A 21129-nucleotide genomic window follows, 5' to 3' on the forward strand; every position below is an offset into this window, starting at 1 on the left:
AGAATTACTATTAAGCATAATAACTACCCATAATGTCCAATCCAACTTCTAGGTCTCAAGAAAAATAGTTCACTTGGTAGAATACAGTGGTGGGATTCAAAAAAAATTTATTACCGGTTCTGTGGGCGTGGCTTAATTTGTGGGTGTGGCTTGGTGGTTATTTGACTGGGTGGACGTGGCTTGGTCACATGACCAGATGGGTGTGGCTTTGTGGACACATGACCGGATGGGCATGGCTTTGTGGGCCATGTGATTACATGGGCGTGGCCAGGTGATCATGTGACTGGCAAACCAAATACAAGTGGTCCTCACTTAATGGCCGGTTGCTTAGCAAGTGTTCTAATTTATGACTGATCTCCCCAGAACTACTTGACCTGTTTTTGGAATTTTGACAGACACACACGCACACGCACACACTTCTAACCCTGCTATTCTACAATTCTCTAAGGATCTCCTGTTGGAGGAAGGGGTTGGACTAGATGACCTCCGAGATCCCTTGCAGGCCAGCCCTAGATTGCTGTGCTGCTTCAAAGAGTCTTCTGAAGCCAGGGTTTGTGTCCTTCCTTCCTCTCCTTTTTTTCTCTCTCTCCCTCTCTCCCTCCCTCCCTCCTTCCATGTATTTATCTATCCATATATCTCATTCACTTTTTCCTCCCTCCCTTTCTTTTTCTTTCTTTGTCCCTTCCTGCCATCTCTCCCTTTCTTTGTCTATCCCTTTTCTTCCTTTCGCTTCCTTTCTCTTTTTCTTTCTTTCTCCTTCTCCTTCCTCTTTCTTTTTCTCTTTCTTCTTATCTCTCTCCCTTCCTCTCTCATTCCCTCTTTTTCTCTCTTTCCCTCTTTCTTCCCCCCTCCCCCTCTCTGTGTGTCTCTCTATGGCTCTCTCTCCCCCACTCTGTATCTGTCTCTCTCTCTCTGCCTCTCTCCCTATCTTCACCTCCCTCCCCCCCACTCTGTGTGTGTGTGTGTGTGTGTGTGTGTGTGTGTGTGTGTGTGTGTGTCAAAGCTGCGGCTGGACAAAGCGTTCTTTACTACTTTCCAGGGACTCTTCTAGCATGGCTGGCGATCCTTGTTCAGCCAGTCCCTTTGGGCGACTCTTCTCCTCCTCCTCTCACAACCAGTGGCCGTGGCGGATCCGGGAGGATGGCATGCACACACGAGGAGGAGGAGGAGGGTCACCCAAAGGGATGCTTCTAGCATGGCTGGTGATCCTTGTTCAGCCAGTCTGGATTCCAAAAAGAAGAAATGAAAGTAGCAAAGAGCACCAAGGAAAGCCCACCCGCAGCTTTGAGGGAGAGAGACACACACACATAAACACAGAGAGTGGGGGAGACAGAGGGGAAGATAGGAACCCGGCCACTTCGCTATCCCCTGCCATTGCCCTTACCTTCTCAGGCCAGGTGAGGGATCGGAGGGTGAGGGGCAGGACCAGCCGCTTCAGACAAGGTGAAGAGGTGTCAACCAAGCATGGGCGAGTAGAAGCCTGGGAACGGCAGCTCCCGGCTCAGCTGGCCTGATGGGCTGCTGCAGGCATATCGCGTCAAGGGGGGCGAGGAGCCCCGGGACATCCACCCACCCACCTGCTGGCTGGCCGGGCCAGGCTGGAAGAGGCGCGTCCACTGGGAGAAGGAAGAAAACGTTCTCCAGGAGGGCAGACAGGCAGGTGGATGTCCCGGGCCTGCCGCACATACGCACTGCAAGTGTAGCAGCTGCACACGCAGTCAGCATGTACAGCAGTCCTGGGACATCCACCCGAGCTGCGCCACGGCCACCACGTGGTAGGGAAAGCTAGGAAAGCGACCGGGAAAAGCAGGCGACCAGGCAACTGAGTTTGGCGACCCATGCCAAATCACCACTACCGGTTCGCCCGAGCTGGTGCGAACCGGTTCAATACCAACTCTGGTAGAATATTTCCTGCAACATAATATCTGGCTGTAAAAAAATTTCACCCACCCACCCTCTTTTTTAATCTGAGCCCAATAAGATTCTAGCTGATAACTTTAGGCCTATACCTTCATATAGGCAAAATATTTCTCAAAACCAATTTTCCAACATGGCAGACATCTTGTTCTGTGGAAGCTTAAAAAGTAATAGATACAAAAATGATTTAAATAATGATTATAAATCTAAACTAAAAGAAAGTAAATATAATAAAGAAAAAACAAATCTCACTCTACTATTTAAAATGGGCAAAAAAGTCCTTTATTATAAATCTATGGTAGGCTCTGGCTTAAAGCTCCTCACCTCTCTGACCCTGGAAATAAAAATATAGAAAAGGAAGCTTCTGTATTCATACAGGAGCAACAACTGTTGAAGTAAAGGGAAAGGGAAAAAAAACAAAGTTTGTTACAAAGCAGATAAATGCAAAAGCTGTAAGAATTCCACATCAGAGAATTTCCATCACAGTATGTGTACATTTTAAAGTATTTTCTCGCAGAAGAAAGACAGTAGATTGTTGGATTTAAAAATAATGGTTTCTTGTTTTCTGTCCACAGACATGACAGACATGGCAAATCATTTTTCCTCTTTAAATTTAGCATTTGCGAAAGAAGAGCTGGTTAAATCATTATTTTACTTCTACTTCCTACTCATTTTATTTCCACAAATAGAATCAGCTAGCAATGAGAAGACTTCCTAAATATATTCTTTTATGTAAAATTAACAAAGTGGTCAGCTGATCTGCATATCCAAAAGCAAATTAATTTTTTTAAAGTTATTTCAAATTAGTCATCTATGTATTTTAAGTTTGCAGATACTGTATGTAATTAATTTATCATGAAATTCTTAATTTCCTTCTAAGGTCTTGATTCTGATTTCGTGTGAAATAAAAATAATTAAGTTCAGTACTTCCAAATCTTTATAAAATTTAAGAGCTTGAGCTTTCATAGTTTTAAGGTCTCTATATAGATCCCAGATATACCAATATCTAGATTCATAAATCTATTTTTTCATCCACTTAAGGTTTCACCATTAATTCCAACCTCACTATTTCTTTTCATATAAATAGAAATACATCTCACATTCATGTTTTCTAGCCCAACAAAATTTGTAGTGGCTCTCAGGGATTTCAAGTGAATTTATATGCTTGTCCAGGTTTCCTCCCTATTATCTGAAATGCGTGGGGGGAACTTCTTCATTTTGTTAAATATAATGTCCTAGTTGTTAAAGCAAACTGTGAAAGTTTGTGTATGCATCACTTGCTATTTATAGCAGCAATTTTGTTCACACAGTTGGAGGGAAGTAAAAAGAGGCAACTGTTTAGGCTTCAAAATCAAAATCATACCATTTATCTTGTAGAATTTTTTTTTTTCTATTTTTAGGACAATAACCGTCAACAGATCATCCAATTTACCATACAAGAAATCAGGCATGTGCCAAACATTTTGTGGTTTAATATTCTAATTCTGGAACTAACAAGTGTTCTGGAAGCCACCATTCCAACAACACAATGGATAATCCTGATGCCAGAACAACCTATTTCAAATTCAGGTCACTTCCAGACTATATAGAATTGTTAAAGTGATCAATTTCAGGACCAGAATAGTCTGTGAAATCTTTCTTGCTAAAAACTAATAACCTAAGCTTGCATCATTCAAACCAAATGTAAAGTGTTTACATTGATTTTCTGTAATTCAGAACAATCCTCCACACTCTCTCTCCAAAGCAGATAGGTAAAATTTATGCAATGACATTATTATGCATGTGTTGTCATAATACAGGGGTGTCAAACTGGCAACCTGCAGGCCAAATGCATCATGCACAGGCCACATCCAACCCACAGCAACGTGATACAACAAGTTTGACACCCGTGTTATAGTGATTTGTTGAGAACATTGCTACTTTGGAGTTCTATGTTATTGTTCAGAATAAAAAGTTAAGAAAGATTATCACCTCAACTTATGACTACAACAACCTATGATCAAATTTCCGGGATCCACTGTGGTCATAAGTTAAGGACTACCAGAATCCACAATACTATTTTGTGTCTTAAGTATAAACTAAAGTAATAGTAGCAACAACAATATTCAAATTAAAATATACTACAATATAAAACATAAAGTGTGATGCACAGTGGCCTGCAGAAAAAACAGCAGAGAAAAGTAGATATTTTTTCCTGTTATATGAGCTGTCAGGAATTGACCTGCAAAATGGATAATCATCACCTCTAAAAATCTGTTCTTCGGAATACATGCTTCATGTTCTATAACGACTAAAGAAAATCTATGTTTTAAATTCACCATTATGCTAACTCAGCTGTAACTGAAAGCATGTTGGGTGTTGATTTATGTTGTACTTTGAAGACTTTCATTCAATAGCTAGCTGCATTTTTCAGTTGTAGCAATACATATTGCTTAGGTTTATTAAACATCATCTATTGTCATTTACCACCCATTTCCTCCCCTTCTCTAAATCTACTGATCTTCACTGAAGCTTAGGGAAAGGTTTCTGTCAGTTTTGCTGGGGTATAGAAAGGATAATATGTGAACCCTGAACTATGATTAAGGAGCAAGACTGGTAAAAAAAAGTCACCTGATGTTATACTGTATTACCTATTCCAATACAACTGAAGAATATCTAAAAAATATTTAATATGCTATATAATGCAAATAAGTTTTTAAAAAACAAGATAATGGGACATTATCTGTTTTTTTGTAGGCAATGAAATTTCATTTAATGTAACAATTAGTGTACATTCAAAGTGGCAATAAAGTTATTCTAAATCTAAGTCTAAGTCATTTGAGGAACTACTGCTCGATTTATTAAATCTGTTACAATGAAATTCATCTGAATCAAATTCTATTTTGGGAATAGCAAGCAGGAAACACATGCAAACCACACTATTCTTCTTAATTTATAGACACAGAACTAATTCATCTCTTTCTAGTAGCACTTGATATACATTATTTAATTATTTGGAAATAAGATTGGCTGTTCAGACAGCTGCTTTCTATACCATTTCTCTTGAGAGTATTTATTTTTGTAAGCATAAAACAAACATTTTCAAATAATATAAAAAGCAAATAAAGTTGTTTTCATACAAACTAGTAATGATGAAAAATAATTTGATTACAACATCAAGACTTCAGGTTAATCATGAGCTCAAATAGTCAGAATCAGATTTACGATAATTACTTAAGAGTTTGCGTATAAAAATGCTTTGATTTTCTAAGTGCCTCTTTGTATCGTTCAAGAAACATGTCAATCCTCTTAAATTAACAGATCCAAAAAAGATACAGTGCTATATCAACACATGCTATGTTTTGCAATTCAATGGCCAGCCTGCACCTTCATGAATTGTTACCATGTAGTAATAAAGGAGCTTGTGCAACTCGCTATTATCCTTGGGGGTGTATACTTCCTATACAGTTTACACTTGAGGGACATGTCATAAACAAAGTATCTACTAGATAATAAAATAGCAACCTCTCTCCAACATTTTGTCAAAAAGTTACTGATAGACCTGAGAAAACAGTCTTCTCTTTTTGTTTCTTGTACAAACTCTCCTCCTTTTGTTAGCTTTAGGTACAGATTAGCATTACAGGTAGTCCTCGACTTACAACAGTTCCTTTAGTGACCGTTAGAAGTTATAACAGCATTGAAAAAGTGACATGACTATTTTTCACACTTACATTGCAGCATCTCTGTAGTCATGTGATCAAAATTCAGACTCTTGCTAAGTGGTTCATATTTATGACCAATGCAGTGTCCAAGGGTCATGTGATCTCCTTTTGGGACCTTCTGACAAACAAGGTCAATGGGGAAACCAGATTTATTTAACAATCAGGTTCCTAAATTAAGGACTTCAGTGATTAACTTAACAATTGTATAGAAAGAAAGATTGTAAAAGGGGGCAAAACTCACTTAACAAATATTTCACTTAGCAACATAAATTTTGGGCTGAATTGTGGTCATGTCGAGAACTACCTGTATACAAACGATCTATTTTTACATTATTCACATTCATCCAGCTTTGAAATATTTAAAAATCGACAAATGATAAACAGATAAAGAGAAAAGAGAAAATATTTAGCTACCTATCATAAAGAAAAGTGACGCACGGTTGATGAAAGCCAGAATTTTTTCCTCTTCATGCCCCCATTTCAGACCTTAGTCACTGAAGTAGGAAATAGTTCATATTTATAGTTTCTTCATGAAGTCAAGACAAAGCAATATACAGATAAAACTCGAAAAATTAGAATATCGTGCAAAAGTTCATTTATTTCAGTAACGTAACTTAAAAGGTGAAACTAATATATGAGATAGACTCATTACATGCAAAGCAAGATAGTTCAAGCTGTGATTTATCATAATTTAGATGATTATGGCTTACAGCTCATGAAAATCCCAAATCCACAATCTCAGAAAATTAGAATATTACATGCAATCAATAAAACAAGGATTGTACACAAAACAATATCGGACCTCTGAAAAGTATAAGCATTCATATGTACTCAGTACTTGGTTTGGGCCCCTTTTGCAGCAATTACTGCCTCAATGCGGCGTGGCATGGAAGCTATCAGCCTGTGGCACTGCTGAGGTGTTATGGAAGACCAGGATGCTTCAATAGCGGCCTTCAGCTCTTCTGCATTGTTCGTTCTCATGTTTCTCATCTTTCTCTTGGCAATGCCCCATAGATTCTCTATGGAGTTCAGGTCAGGTGAGTTTGCTGGCCAATCAAGCACAGTAATCCCACGGTCATTGTCCCAGGTTTTGGTGCTTTTGGCAGTGTGGGCAGGTGCCAAGTCCTGCTGGAAAATGAAGTCAGCATCCCCATAAAGCTCGTCTGCGGAAGGAAGCATGAAGTGCTCCAAAATCTCCTGGTAGGTGGCTGTGTTGATCCTGGACTTAATGAAGCACAGTGAACCAACACCAGATGACATGGCTCTCCAAATCAACACAGACTGTGGAAACTTCACACAGGACTTCAAGCATCTTGCAGTGTGTGCCTCTCCATTCTTCCTCCAGACTCTGGGTCCTTGGTTTCCAAATGATGGTTTTCTGCACAACTGTCAGGTCAGCAGTCTTTCCCATGATTGTGATTCCTACTGAACCAGACTGAGAGACCATTTAAAGGCTCAGGAACCCTTTGCAGGTGTTATGGCTTAATTAGCTGATTAGAGTGGGACACTTTGAGCCTAGAATATTGAACCTTTTCACAATATTCTAATTTTCTGAGATTGTGGATTTGGGGTTTTCATGAGCTGTAAGCCATAATCATCTCAATTATGACACATCACGGCTTGAACTATCTTGCTGTAATGAGTCTATCCCATATATTAGTTTCACCTTTTAAGTTGCATTACTGAAATAAATGAACTTTTGCACGATATTCTAATTTTTCTAGTTTCACCTGTAGAATAAGTCTGATTCTCCTTCTTCTAACTCCTACATTCTGAAGGGGAAAGGATCTTCAATTTTCATCAGTCAAATCTAAGAGCATCTGGCCAGTGCAACTATATCTACAGGTAGTCGTCAACTTACAACCATTTCTTTAGTGACTGTACAAAGTTACAACAGCACGGAAAAAAGTGACATGACCAGTTCTCACACTTATGATCATAGCAGCATACCTACGTCACATGATCAAAATTCAGGCACTTGGCAACTGGGTGTATTTATAACTGTTGCAGTATTCTGGGGTCATGTGATCAGCTTTTGCAATCTTTCCAGCTGGCTTCTGACAAGTCAATGAGGGAAGCTGGATTGTGTGATTCACTCAATTGCAATAATTCAGTTAAACAACTGTGATGAAAAAGCTCATAAAATCAGCCAACTGCTTTACTTCGCAATGAAAATTCTGGTCTCAACTGTGATTTTAAATCAAGGACTACCTGTACATTGAAAGGAAAAAAAATTAAAGAAGTGCAACTTCTCTTTCCCCTTTGGGTAGATTGGGGACTTTTGCTACACAGAAGAAAACTAAGCAGCAGGCCAAGTACCAAGCAGTAAATTTCTATGTTGTTCCCTGATGCTAAACATCTTCATAAGTAAAAATAGGCAGCATGCATATCCATGCTCTTTGCTTGTGCAATGGTATTAGAAGACAAAATGTCCTACAGTCTAAGAGTAGATAGATATCCTCACTAGCCCAACCTGGCTTCATTTCCATTCTCCATGACTACTCATTTTACACCAGAATGTGGTGAAGTGATTAGTATACTGGCCTAGAAACCAGGACACTGTGAGTTCTAGACCTCCCTGAGGAATAAAAACCAATTGGGTGACTTTGGGCCAGACACTCTGGTTCAGCCCAACCAATCTCACAGGCTTGCTGCTGTGGTAAAAAGAGGAGGCAGGTCTATATTAAGTACATTTACCACCTAGAGTTATATACAAAAAATTCTGAATGAAAATGTTGTTGCTCAAAACTGGCTAGCATCTGGACAACATGCAAGAAATGGAAAGTAACAATAACATTCATAAAGAATAGTTACATAATGATGAAAAAAAATCCATACCTGCACCAGGAATGATCGCTAATTTTGTTTCAACTAGACCCATTTTTGCAGAAGAAGCTAAAAAAGAAAAATTGGTTTTTGAAAAACCTACACATTGCTTTAATAAAATAACAGGAACTTAGTATAATAAACTATAGCTTCACTGTAACAATTTCAGATAGAAGTGAAAACACTGAAAAGGGCAGAATGCCAATGGCTATGTTTTACTTCAGCATTAAGCCATGGTTTACTGAGAAACCAAAAACAAATTCAACTGTGCCTTAGGTTGTATGAGAAAAAACGTTTTTTTCTCAATAGGCTCTGTAAGGCCTTTCATTTTTCAGAAACGGCATACAGGATGTAGGAAATAAAACCTTTTTTAATGCTCATGTGCGAAGATCCATCTCTGTTCTTTGTAAAAAGCCAGTATGTGTCATGATTTTCTAATATTTTCACACCCAGAAAAACAAAATTATTTGTATGGCAATTGTTCTGTGTACAATATATGCCCATTTAGAATACTCTTCTTTGTGCATTCATGTATTTTTCAATACACTGATCTCCAGCTGAACTAGGCAAATTGTAGTAAACTGGACAGTCCAATGAATAAATACTTTAATTGGGATATATTGCTGTTGCTTTTAAAGTTGTTATATTTTTATTTTTTATGTGCTGTAAACCACCTGAGTTGCTTATGCAAAGAAAAAAGCAAGGTATACATTTATTAATATATTAAAACACTTCTTCTAAAGTGAGCAATTCAGATATAGGAAGTTTTTTTTTTTTTTAAACAAGTTTTATTAATTTTCAAAACACACAAGTCATCATTATCCATTACATGTTTAAACCTTTTTCCATTATAAATTTAACAAGTCAAATAAACTATAATTCTGTTTTAAACCATTTCCATATAAACATACAAAAACCTCTTATCCAATTTCCCTTTATTTCTCTTTACTCTTATTCAATTTTATTATTATTATTTCATCTACTTCTTTCTGACTTAGTTACCATTATTCTCATTCTATATTTCTACAAGGTTTTATTAATTCTCCCCCAAAAAAACAACATATACACACAACACACAAAACATAAAAAAGATCTTTTGGAAAGTAACTTGGACCCAGGTATCTCTCTTTTCATGGACTTCAATTATATTCAGGCTCATCTTACATATCATTACTTATTTTATTTACCATTCTAAGTCTTCTATATTAACTTCTCCACATATTTCACTCTTCTTGATTCTATCTTAATTAATCATCTTAATTTGAGTCATTATATTTATATCTTTTGTCCATTCTCTATTGTACCTTTGTCTCATTCCTTTAAAAAGAAAGAAATTTCTCCTGAAATCACTAATCAGAGTATGATGCCTTTCTATCTCCCCACTAAATTAATCAAATTAATCTTTAAAATACCCAATCCGATTTTGCTTGGTACATTCTAACTGAATAATACATCTAAAACAATTAAATACATAGTTAAGCAATAGATTTAAATATTAAAAACAAAATACTATAATGAAAGTTTTATAATAACATCAATACCATAATCTTAATAAACTCTTTAATTAAAGTTTAATATTCTAAATCTCCCTCATATTATATTTTCAAACCAATCATTATTAACATTCCAACATTTTAATCTCTTATCAACTCTCAAGCCATTTAAATTTTCTATTTCTGGTACAATACTACAATATCATCTTATGTACCTTGCAAAATCTCTTTGAAGAAATTATACTTATCCTTTATCCCTAAAAAAATTTCTTTTTTCCCATTTAATTTCAAAACTTTGTAGCTTTTCTCCACCTTTTCCCTTTCTTTCTTCCCCCAACAAACCTTTCTAGCGCCACTTCTTCTAGCCTCTGCCTTACTGGCTTCCCTTCTCTGTCGTATTCCTCTTCCCTTTTGTTTACCATCCTTATATTGATTTTGCACCTTGTTTTTCCCTTTCTTAAATGTTTTTTTAAATCTTAAGTCCTTTATTTCTCTTCTTTTTCCTCTTCCTTCCCTCTTGGTCGAGTTCTGAGATTTATTAAAGATGGCTTCCTCTCTTTGTTCTTCTTCTGCTGTCTTCATCTATTGCAATGTTTGTTGATAGTTAATAAGCGCCATTTCTAAAAAAGGAAGGCTTCTTTCAAACCAGCTTTACCATTTTGTTTTGCTTGCTCATAATCTTTTCTCAGTTCCTCGATAGAAGAAGCCATTATAAATCTTTTCTTTTCTTTTCTCTTACAACAGCCAGAATATTCCAAAGGAAAAATAAGACAATCCCAAAGTTCTCAGTCAGTCCAAACCAAGACAGAGTTCCCACTCTCTCCTCCTGGGGTAGTATCAATTAAAGAAAAAGAAAGTCCAAATCTGTTTCTTAAAATCTTATTGCAATATATTTTAGTCTTTCAATCCTTAAGGCATCTCCTCCAACAAAGTCTTAGCATACAAATATTATTTTTTTAGTCCTCTCTTTTCCCACTCACCGCTTAGAGCCAGTTTTCACCTAAAAAAATAGGTTTCTTAATGTTCACTTTTTATTCCGTGAAAAAAGAGGGTAAGCTATCCTTTCAGCACCATTAAACTGCCGCTTTTTTCCTCTTCTCGAAGGTACCATTCAGAAAGTCATACTTTTCAGGAATTTTGTTAAATATGTCTTAGAGTCCTAGGAACCAAGAAAGACTTTCTCCTCTCAAGCACTTTCTCCACTTCCTCCTGCGCATTCTTACCCGGCTGCCAGCTTCTTTGTGGCGGCCATTACGGACCGCCGCTGCACCGTCCTGGGAAAAGGGGGTTTTGCCGGCCGGGAGGGGGTCTGCAACACCCCAAACCCTTCTCCGGATCCCCCTACCTTCAGCTGCCCCTGCAGGGCAGCCTAGCCCTACCCGTCTGGGTCGGAGCCCCAAAAACGCTAGCGCGCAGGGATCGCGCAGCTTCGCAAATCCCTGCCGCCGCGAAGCCGACAAACCGGAAACCAAACAGATATAGGAAGTTTTAATTCATTCTCCCTTCCTGTGAACTTCCTCATTTAGAATAAGGCTACAGAACAATCATGCAATTATCTTGCCTAGATTTAGTGTTTGGTTTTATGACTAAAACGTACGAATAGATAAAAGGTTAATTCTCTTTTTCCACCTTTGGTTTTATTAATGTTGTAATTTTCTATATCTGAATGACACAAGTAAGAGGTGAGGGATCCACTCCAGTATTAGACAATCACCTCCATCCAACAGTCTAAGCTAGAGGATGTCTCCAGGACAGGTGACATGCTAAAAACCCTTCACCTACTCTTGTAAAGTGGAAAAAATTGTCTTAATGTGAACACTTCATTAACCTGTGCCTTTTTCTTTATCCTCTTTTGTACTTATTAGCAACAACCCTTTCATGACACAAATCACAATTTTTTATATTAGATTAAATACATTTACCCTGGATCCAAAAATTAAAAGATACATACTAATACCAATGTAAATACTATAATAATTATCAAAGTCGAGGTGTTCAAAATTGCATTAAAATAGTGTTCAGAAATCATTTTCCCTACACTTGAATTAAACAAGGTTTAGATGAATGCTTTAATTTTAAAAATAGGACTAAATCTTACCTGCCACTCTTATATCACAGGCTAGAGCCAATTCTAGGCCCCCACCTAATGCAATGCCATCTATTGCAGCTATAGTTGGTACTGGAAGATTAGCTAAAAGGCAAAGTTAACAAAAATAATTTCAGGCAGTTGTCAATATTTCTAACATAAAATTAATTTTATGAAATTTCTAATATCTATTTATTTATTAATTTATGTGCTGCCCATCTTGTGAGTCTATGGATAATCAGAAAGTTCCTGTGCACACACTTTGCATATAAAGCAAAATAATACCTGTTTAGATTTTGAAAATAATTTTTTTTTCAATATTAACTCCAAACTAAATTCTGACTACAATTTGGGATATTAACAGCAATAAAAAACAAGATACCAGAATTAATTATAAGGAACAGTTATGACAAAACAGCAATTCCTGATCTGTAAATTTGCAAATCAAAATAGATATGCTGTCTATCCATAAAACTAACAAACATGGAAGTTATTTACTTTATTATTTTAATTTACATGCCATTCCATTTCCAAGCAGCCAAGGTCTTTCTGGCTGCAGACTCTACCTTTTGTTCAAGTAAAAGCTATGAGATGAGGAGGTTCAGATGAAAATTCTGTTACTTAATAGAGATCTGGAAAACACATAAGCAGGGCATAAAAATAACAACCCTACTCATTGTTTGACCCCAGAATTCACAAGCCTGTATTACTAGTAAATATGTAAGTTTTAGTTGTTTGTTTCAATACAAGTTAACTGATTCAATCCTAACAGGAAGTTATCACTGAAAGACAATAAATTCTTAAAATACTGCCATTCCAATCTTAGGTAATAACAGATATCTACAATATTAATGGATTCTTAACCTCATTATCAAAAACCTTTTATGAATTTTTGGAAACACTCCTTCTTAAGTGCTGATGAATTTAATTTCCCTCTTTACAAAAGAATATTTAGCAATGTTTAGTTATAGATCCAGATTGTAAGCCATCTAGAGTAGCCCCAAGGTGAGATAGGCAGCAAATAAATTTAACACATAAAATAATAAATAGAATTGACAGCTTGAAACACAAATAATTCTAAGCTCTTTGAATTATTTACAAATATGTTTTGATACTGTTGAAAAAAGAAAAGCCTTGGGTCTACTCCTTCTACCTCTCTCAGTCCAACTGTTTAGAATACATTTGTTTTTAATTAAATCAGTGTTAACTGATTAAATCAGTTAAAGTTTCTGATTGAAGTTTTCAAGGAAACATTTTGATTTTTTTTCTGTTTTGATCCTATTCAAACTGAGAGTTTAACTTACTTCAGAACGATATTCACTGAAATAAATTCTGTGTACATTTAGAGGGTTTATTTACACTCAATTCAGTAATACTAATAACAGAGAAAAGTATAAGAAAAGTAATATTCTTTAATGACAATTATATTATACATCTCTGTCATGTTAATGAAAATTAGCCTTAATTTATTAGTCATTTATCACTGAGAACCTTACTTACTACTACTATTCATGACTGATTCAATCAGTAATATTTCAATGAAAGTTGTACTTACCCATTTCATTAATAGTGGATCTTGCTTTTGATACAAAAAGGCTTACTTCACTAGCATGCATTTTAGCTCTTTCTTTAAGGTCAGCACCTGCAAATGACATTTTATGGTCATATTTAAATACCATCACAATTTCTGTTCAAATCAACCAATTTTCTCTAACCTTCAAATGCATGTACATCAGCATTTTTATGAATGATAAGGCTTGCTAGAATTTCTGGGAGCTAGGCATAATCCATTCATACTTTGAAGAAAAGTAACATGGAAATGTAAACCTACTTCTTGACAAGGTCTCAAAACTCTGTCAGTTCTCTTTACAAACATTTGGATATAAAATAAAAATGTGTATAAAATTTACAAAGTACTTAAAATATACTCCATTGTATGTTTTATATGCATATTTCATGGAAAACATGGAAATACACCAGTCGTCATTTCATAAAGGACAAAAAAAAGGAAAAAGTTAATAAAACAAACCAAGCTAATTTCTAGATGGGTGGAACAGTTCATATAAAAAGGCATTTGTTTTTTCATGATAGCTCTGAAAACTATCTCTATTGTGTTATAAGCATGACCATATCTTTTGAATGTTTTGACAAAATGAACAATTTTACAAACAAAATAAGGAAAGTGAAAATAAGGAACACCTCTTCTTAAACAATCCAACAAATTATGTATAAAAGTCATACATTTTATCCAACAGCAGAAATTAATTGTTTCAAATTTCATGCTTAAGTCTCTTCTGAAGCAAAGCGCTCCAATAGAGCATTTAAGAGACTTTCCTCTATACAGTCAATGTCCCAAGAGAAGAAATTTACTATGTCTATAGCCAGTTATTTAAACTTAGATTTAAAATGTTTCTATGTAAAGTCTATATAAACAGTTTTATAATTGTGGTCCACATGCATATTCATCCATAATTAAATGTGACTGAAACATTTTATATAATTATCCCACTCACGTTATATTAATAGCCGAAGATGACAAAAATTAGTGATGCAATAGCCAATTTTATTTCTGCCAAGATTAAAAAAAATTAACAAATAAATAAAATCTGTGTCAGATTAAAAAGTGCCATTTATACATTTTTAGAGATACCAGGTTTATATCAGGCATTTGGAGTAGGACATTAGAATTAGCTATTTCCTACTGATACCATAATACATATAATTCATATGCTCCCCTAACCCAACAAATTAAAAATATTCAATTTATATTGTCTATTTCAATTATTGCTGTATTAGTCTTCATTTAGAATAGAATAAAAGAGTTGGAAGGGATCTTGGAGGTCTTCTAGTCCAACCCCCCTGTCCAACCATTCAGACAAACGGTTTCCAACATCTTTTAACTACTTGAAATTTATTTTTGTTGGCCTGAAACTGAGGAGTGCAATTATGGAAGGATTGTAATTAGAAGATTATTAAACAAAAGAACGTCTGAATGTTTGTAGTTATATGATCATATCTAACAGCTTTATTAACACATAAAAGAAGATTCACATAATCCAAAAAATTATTCTCTGAAAAAGTCAAGCTCACGTTACTCACACATGCCTTCTTACAAAATCAATTTCAGAATAATTTTGCAAATGGCTATCTAATTTCTGCCTCTAATTAATAGCAACAGAATATATACCATTTTTATATTCTTAATCTAGATAACTAGCAATCAACGCTTAAATATCAGAAAATTTAAACAACTGACGAAAGTACTGGCACTCAAGTGACATCAGAAGAGAAAATAACATTATAACATTTTCTGGTTATTGTCAGCCTATACAACTGAACAGGCTAAAATTATGGCAACAGAAATAAGAGTCTCTTCAAAACTATTGCCTTGGCCACAAGTTACACTTACAATAAAGAATGTACTGCCTTTACATTTGCTATTTAATTAAAATGGATAAAATTAATAATAGTGAGCTGCATGAATATGCAATTACTGCAGCTCTGTACTTTAGAACAATGCTGAAGTATCTGATTATAAGGCTCAACTAAAGAAAAAGACATAGAAGATGCCATACCATGGTAGCAATATAAAATAATGACCTCACTAGATATTTAACACATAGTTTTGTTTCATTTCCAATATAAAAAAGAAACAATAGGACAGGGACAGTAGGCATGTTGGTGCAGACAGTCTAAGGTTAAAGTTTTTGGGGTTTGGGGAAGAAACCGTCAGGTAGAGTATTCCAGACATTGACCACTCTGTTGCTGATTGACCACTCTGTTGCTGATTATTGTTGTTGATGAGGAGTAAATAGTAATATTTTATTGGCTGCTACAAACTAGATCCTCTACTTCAAAAAACTTTCTTCAATATAAATCTATCACTGTAAAATAATTAGTAAGAGAGGAAACTAACCTTCCTCTGTAGCTCTTTATTGCTTCTGTATCCTATTAAAACTCTTGTGTCTGTAATCTTTTTAAACCAAGATCAATTATCAAATGGGATAACTTACAAAATGCAGGGACCCATTATTCCCCAAAGGAATGAAAATTTAGGAAAGTTGTGGCTGTTTCAGAGCTGCCAGTTGCTATTTCTTCAGTACTGCCACCACGCTGTTATCATCATGTGACTTTCATTTTCAACTTTCCCTGACAGCATCATGGCCAATCCTTTGTGAGTTAGGGGAGGGAGGAGGGCAGGCCAGGGAAAAGGGAAGGGAGGGAGATTTCCAATGTTCATTGCCAGCTTCCTAGAAGGAAATTCAATAAGCTGACAGAAATTCAGAAATCCTCCTCCCACTGAGTTTTTGCTGTCCATGGTCATTCTGTTTCCTCTGTTTAAGTAAATAAATACGTCTGAAACAGTGACCCACTGAATGACAGGTTGTCTAAGTTTCTTTAATATTACCGGTTTGCTTCTTGTTGATCATAAGATGCTCCGAAAAGCTTTGCAGCTGAAGAACCAGATAAAATACCCTTAAAATAACAAATTTTAGAAAGCTACAATATACACCACATTTCTAACAAGACAAACAAATAAAAAATTCGCCATACTTTTCCTTTTGGCAGATTTTGTTTCAATGCTTAATTTCAGATACGATCATGGATTTTCATGATCTACCAGAGCTACTAATCTCTAAGTTATACATGGTTTCACTTCCCCAGGCGGACCAGGTATGCTCTGGAGTCACAACTATTCCATGAAGAGATTACTGTTGTGGCTAGAAGGGTCTTTTTGTGCAGCTTTTAGTTGTGTTCCAGTCGCACCCAATCCTAGATCAATCCTAGGTTCTATGCTCAATCACTCAGGCCCTAATTAATTCCTGTTTTACATCGGGCTGCCCTTGAGGAATATTTAGAAGCTTCAGTTCAAAAACAGATAAAGGCAGTCCATGGGTTATGAAGGCAATTGGGACTGGAACGCTTATCACTGTCATAAAATGTGATGTCACATGACTGCATCATTTATCAATGACAATTACAGAAGTAATATTTGCTGTTTTTAAAACAATGGCAATTTTAAATGTTTATGTTTTTAACTGTAAGCCATCCAGAATCATGAATGTGAGATGACAAGCTATATAAGCATTGGGTCATTAAGTCAGGACCTCACGATTGCAGTTTCCTGCCAGCTTCCCCATTGACTTTACTTTTAGGAAGTAATTGGAGAATGCTGGACATTGCGATCGTGTGACTGTGGCTCACTGAGATGTTGTAATCACAAGCCAGGTGCAAGCATAGGGATCACATGACTGCAGGGACATTGTAAGGGCTGTAATTCCGAGGATATATCTTAAGTCTTCCTAATTCAGCATTACTATAACTTGTAATTGCTGAACAAATGGTCATAATCTGAGGACTACCTGCATAGATATAGATATTTAGACACACACACACACACACACACACACGCAAAGTCAGGAAAGCTCTCCAGTCTATATATCTCATTAAATATTACGGAACTTTTTTCTTAAAAGGGCACAGCAAACATTATTTAAAACATAGAACATATCTATATTTCATTCCCAAATAAAAGATTCCAAGTTACTTCTTCTGAGTTTAATAGATTATGGATTTCCAGATGGATAATAAAAATTAAGTTTGCATACCAGCACAAAATACCCCAGGAACTTCACTTCGGAATATAACTGTCCGTACTTTTTTGTCTGTTTTCAAAGCGTCCATAACTTTTGATATCTACAGAGAAAAGGTGTGGACATTATCAACACTAATTTTCAGTTTTTCACATTAGTAAGTAGTTAAAGTTTCATTTACTTACCGTTTTAACAAGATTTTTATTAAGTGCATTTTTTGCATGTGCTCTGTTTATTCCAAGTACAACAATTCCTGTATGCAGGACAAAAAAATAATTACAAAAATCAGTTATAAATTCCAAAACATTTCATGCTACATTTTTAAGACTTCTACGTCTTTTGGGGAAAATGCAAGAGTTTATATGAAAAATTATTGCTGTGCATTTATTTGAAAATTTTAGCGCTATAATAAGTAGCATGAAAATACACATTAATAGTTAGTTGATAAATATATTTTAATATATTTCTTATTTGAAAAACTATAGTAGATAATTTGGAGTATTGCTGATAACATTGAAAAATAAACTTGTATGCCCTAGCTTTATATAAGCATAATTCCATTATAGCAATAGCACTTAAATTATATACTGCTCCGTAGTGCTTTACAGCACTCTTGGCTGAAGGATGGAAGGTGAGTCAACCCTGAGCCAGTCAGGATTGAACTGCTGACTGTGGGCAGAGTTAGCAATACCAATAGCACTTAGACTTATATACCGCTCAGGTTACAAAAGATGATCACATTACCCTGGGACACTGCAACCATCATAAATATGAGTCAGTTGCCAAGAGTCAGAATTTTGGTCACTTGACCATGGAGATGTTGAAATGGTTGCAAGGGTGAAAAACAGTCACAAGTTACTTTTTCAATAACAAGTAACTTTAAACAGTCACTAAATGCACTCTTGCAAGTTGAAGACTACCTGTACTATGAAACTATCTATTCACTATAAATAATACACTATAAATTGAAATAGAGGTGTTTCACCTCCCAATCTTCCATACGTTTATTAAAAAGATAGGAAAAGTCAATTAAAGCTAGCATAAAATTACAGGTGTAAAGTATTTTCTCACAAAGCATTCAAAGTACACTTTACTCCTCTCGTTTTACTTATCTAAAATAGTTCGTTTATATTGATCTCTGAACATATTGTAAAATTCAAGAGCATGACATTCAAAGGATAACCTGTACATCATTCCAGAAAGCATAATCAGTACATCTGTGTAGGTGCAGCCAATCAGCTCAATGTAGAATGCAAAGATTTTATTGTGCTTTTAGCTTAAGTTCTGGGCAGAAATTCTTGATACATTTATACACTTAAGATTTCAATATGATTTGAGTATTTATCAGTGCATATTTTCCAAGAGGTTAGGAGCATGCATAAGCAGACAATCATGCCTACCATTCCTGTCCTATTGTCACCAATTATTAGTTCCTATTTCTTATATTTAAATTTGTTTATTTTTATTTATATTATATTGTAAGCATTTGACAAAATAAATAAATAAATAAATAAAGAGTAGAGTGTGTATTTTTTAGAAATATAAACGTGTAACAGCGACAGCCAAATGACAGGCCACCTTCAAATAAAACGCAGAACTTTCAAAGTCTGCACATCAGACATCCTGACTTTACAACCCAGGCACCCATATTTCCCAGTCTCCTAAACTAGCTTAAGGCTTTTCCAAAACCAGCGACTGTAACGCTGGTTACAGTCATCACCCACAGCACACGAGAAAGAGCCGCGCATGCGCTTTATGATTGAGGCGGCTCGCGCGACCCGCCCCCGCCCACGGGACAATTTAAAGGGTCAGGCAGCTTCATCATTTCGGACAGATAATTGGACATGGACGCGTCCCATCTACGCGTCTGACAAGCAAAAAGAGGCAGCCAAGCCTTATCTGCTGGGCAGAACTGGAGGGAGGGAGGGAGGGAGGGAGGGGGGAACATATGGCTTTCCTGAGAAATGGAGCTTCAGGTTACGGCCTGAATGACAGGTTTAAAAAAAAAAAAAAAGAGCCCCGCTCCTTTCACGGCGGCTACTGCAGTTACCTTTATGCTCGTCGTCCAAATACCGAACCCGCAATTCCTCCTCCAGTCCTTTGGCTTCGGAACTGTATTTTCTCACGGCCGCGGTCAGGCCACAACAGCTGGCCGGCCTCACGGGGCCCAGGGAGAAGGAGCAGGCGGGCGACCAGGCGACGGCGGCGAAACTCCCTCGAGGGTGAAATAACCTAAGAGCTACCTTGGCTGCCGCGGTAGCCGCCATGTTGCCTGTCTAAGGAGGACGCTCGCCAAGCCAGTCTCTAGCGCGGTCACGTGACGGCCACTTTTAGCGCGGGCCGCCAAAGGAGCGGGGCCCAGCCGGCAAATGGCCTGGAGTGGCCTCATTGGAGTAGGGCCTCCCCAGGGCAGGTTTTGCTCGATCGATTCTCCGGCCGATGAATGGAAAGAGATCCTCTTGTCACTCGGGAAGAGTTGGCTTTACCCCTTCGCCCTGCCCCGAGGACTAAAGAATGGCCCAAGCCGTATGTGGCTTACGTATTGCGAAGTTACAAGTCAACTTTTCCTATTTATTATCTTAGAAAGCTTCTCGCCAGACAAAAATAATAGCATTTCCCTTCATTTGTGTGTGACTTACTGTTTGGTGCCTCGACTCTGTAAGGTGGTGCCTGATACACGTGAGATCAATAATCGGAATTCTCACCGATTTTGTTTTTTTAATTTCAGTATAGAACAAAGCGTTGCTTATGCTTTAAAAAGTAAATTAATATTAAAAGCATTTAATGGTGACAAACAGGAATGGTATCGTGATTTTTTTTAAATCGTGGAATATATGCTTTGTATGGTTTACATTTCGGCAACATAACATACAACAACATATTGGCTACATAATAAAGCAATTCAGCAATATAATTCAGTCTTTATATACATGCAAAAATTCCATCACACAAGCCTATTGTATGTTTTGATTAAATCAGTAAATGCACATAAACCTTTATTTCCTGTATATATTTCTCAATGCCTTGCTAAAAAGCAAAACTGATATGTGTACCCCTAGCTCAGTATGAAGTTTTCTCTCATTTCCCAAATGTTACTGTGGTCTTTCAATCAAAATTCTGCCAAGGAGTGCTTAAGTCAAATCGTCCTGTCGTTTTTGCATTTATTCTTGCTACTTTCTTATAGCATTCTTCCAATCTGCATTTCTGCAATCTTTGCAGACCAGTTAAAACATTGTACAGTTATTCCCAGACAAATAATACATATTCCCCCTGGTTAAATGTGAGAAAACAGACCCAAAGATTGGGAGGACTCTGATGGCTGAAAAGCCAAACAAGGGGGTGTCTCAGTATGTGGCCTCTCAGTCCCCTCTCCCCTGCCATCCCTAAAGCATCATGTGCTCAATGTCTAGCACTTTCATTTAACAACTGCAACAGGAAATTGTTGTTGAGGCTGTTTTGCTTAATGGCTGTCACTACTTGCAACTGTAATGGTCAGGCTTCATTATGGTCAG

The 21129-nt window shown here is 36.5% G+C and overlaps 1 protein-coding gene across 2 annotated transcripts in view; it reads right to left on the reverse strand.

Annotated features, from left to right (window-relative positions):
• Positions 1–19908, reverse strand: part of AUH (AU RNA binding methylglutaconyl-CoA hydratase) — a 36381-nt gene extending 16473 nt beyond the window's left edge. For both annotated transcript variants that reach the window (XM_026674057.2, XM_026674048.2), the window contains exons 1-6: positions 19668–19908; positions 17803–17870; positions 17633–17720; positions 13579–13665; positions 12036–12128; positions 8457–8513 (exon numbers count right to left, since the gene is read on the reverse strand). In XM_026674057.2, the coding sequence (XP_026529842.2) occupies positions 8457–8513; positions 12036–12128; positions 13579–13665; positions 17633–17720; positions 17803–17870; positions 19668–19884 (610 nt within the window). In that variant the 5' untranslated portion in view covers positions 19885–19908. The remainder of the gene's footprint in view (positions 1–8456; positions 8514–12035; positions 12129–13578; positions 13666–17632; positions 17721–17802; positions 17871–19667) is intronic.
• Positions 19909–21129: the final 1221 nt, after the last annotated feature.

Source organism: Notechis scutatus, chromosome 2 (assembly GCF_049901735.1).
Source record: "Notechis scutatus isolate UNSWTSFEM ecotype Mainland chromosome 2, rNotScu1.2, whole genome shotgun sequence".
Taxonomy (NCBI): Eukaryota; Metazoa; Chordata; class Lepidosauria; order Squamata; family Elapidae; genus Notechis; species Notechis scutatus.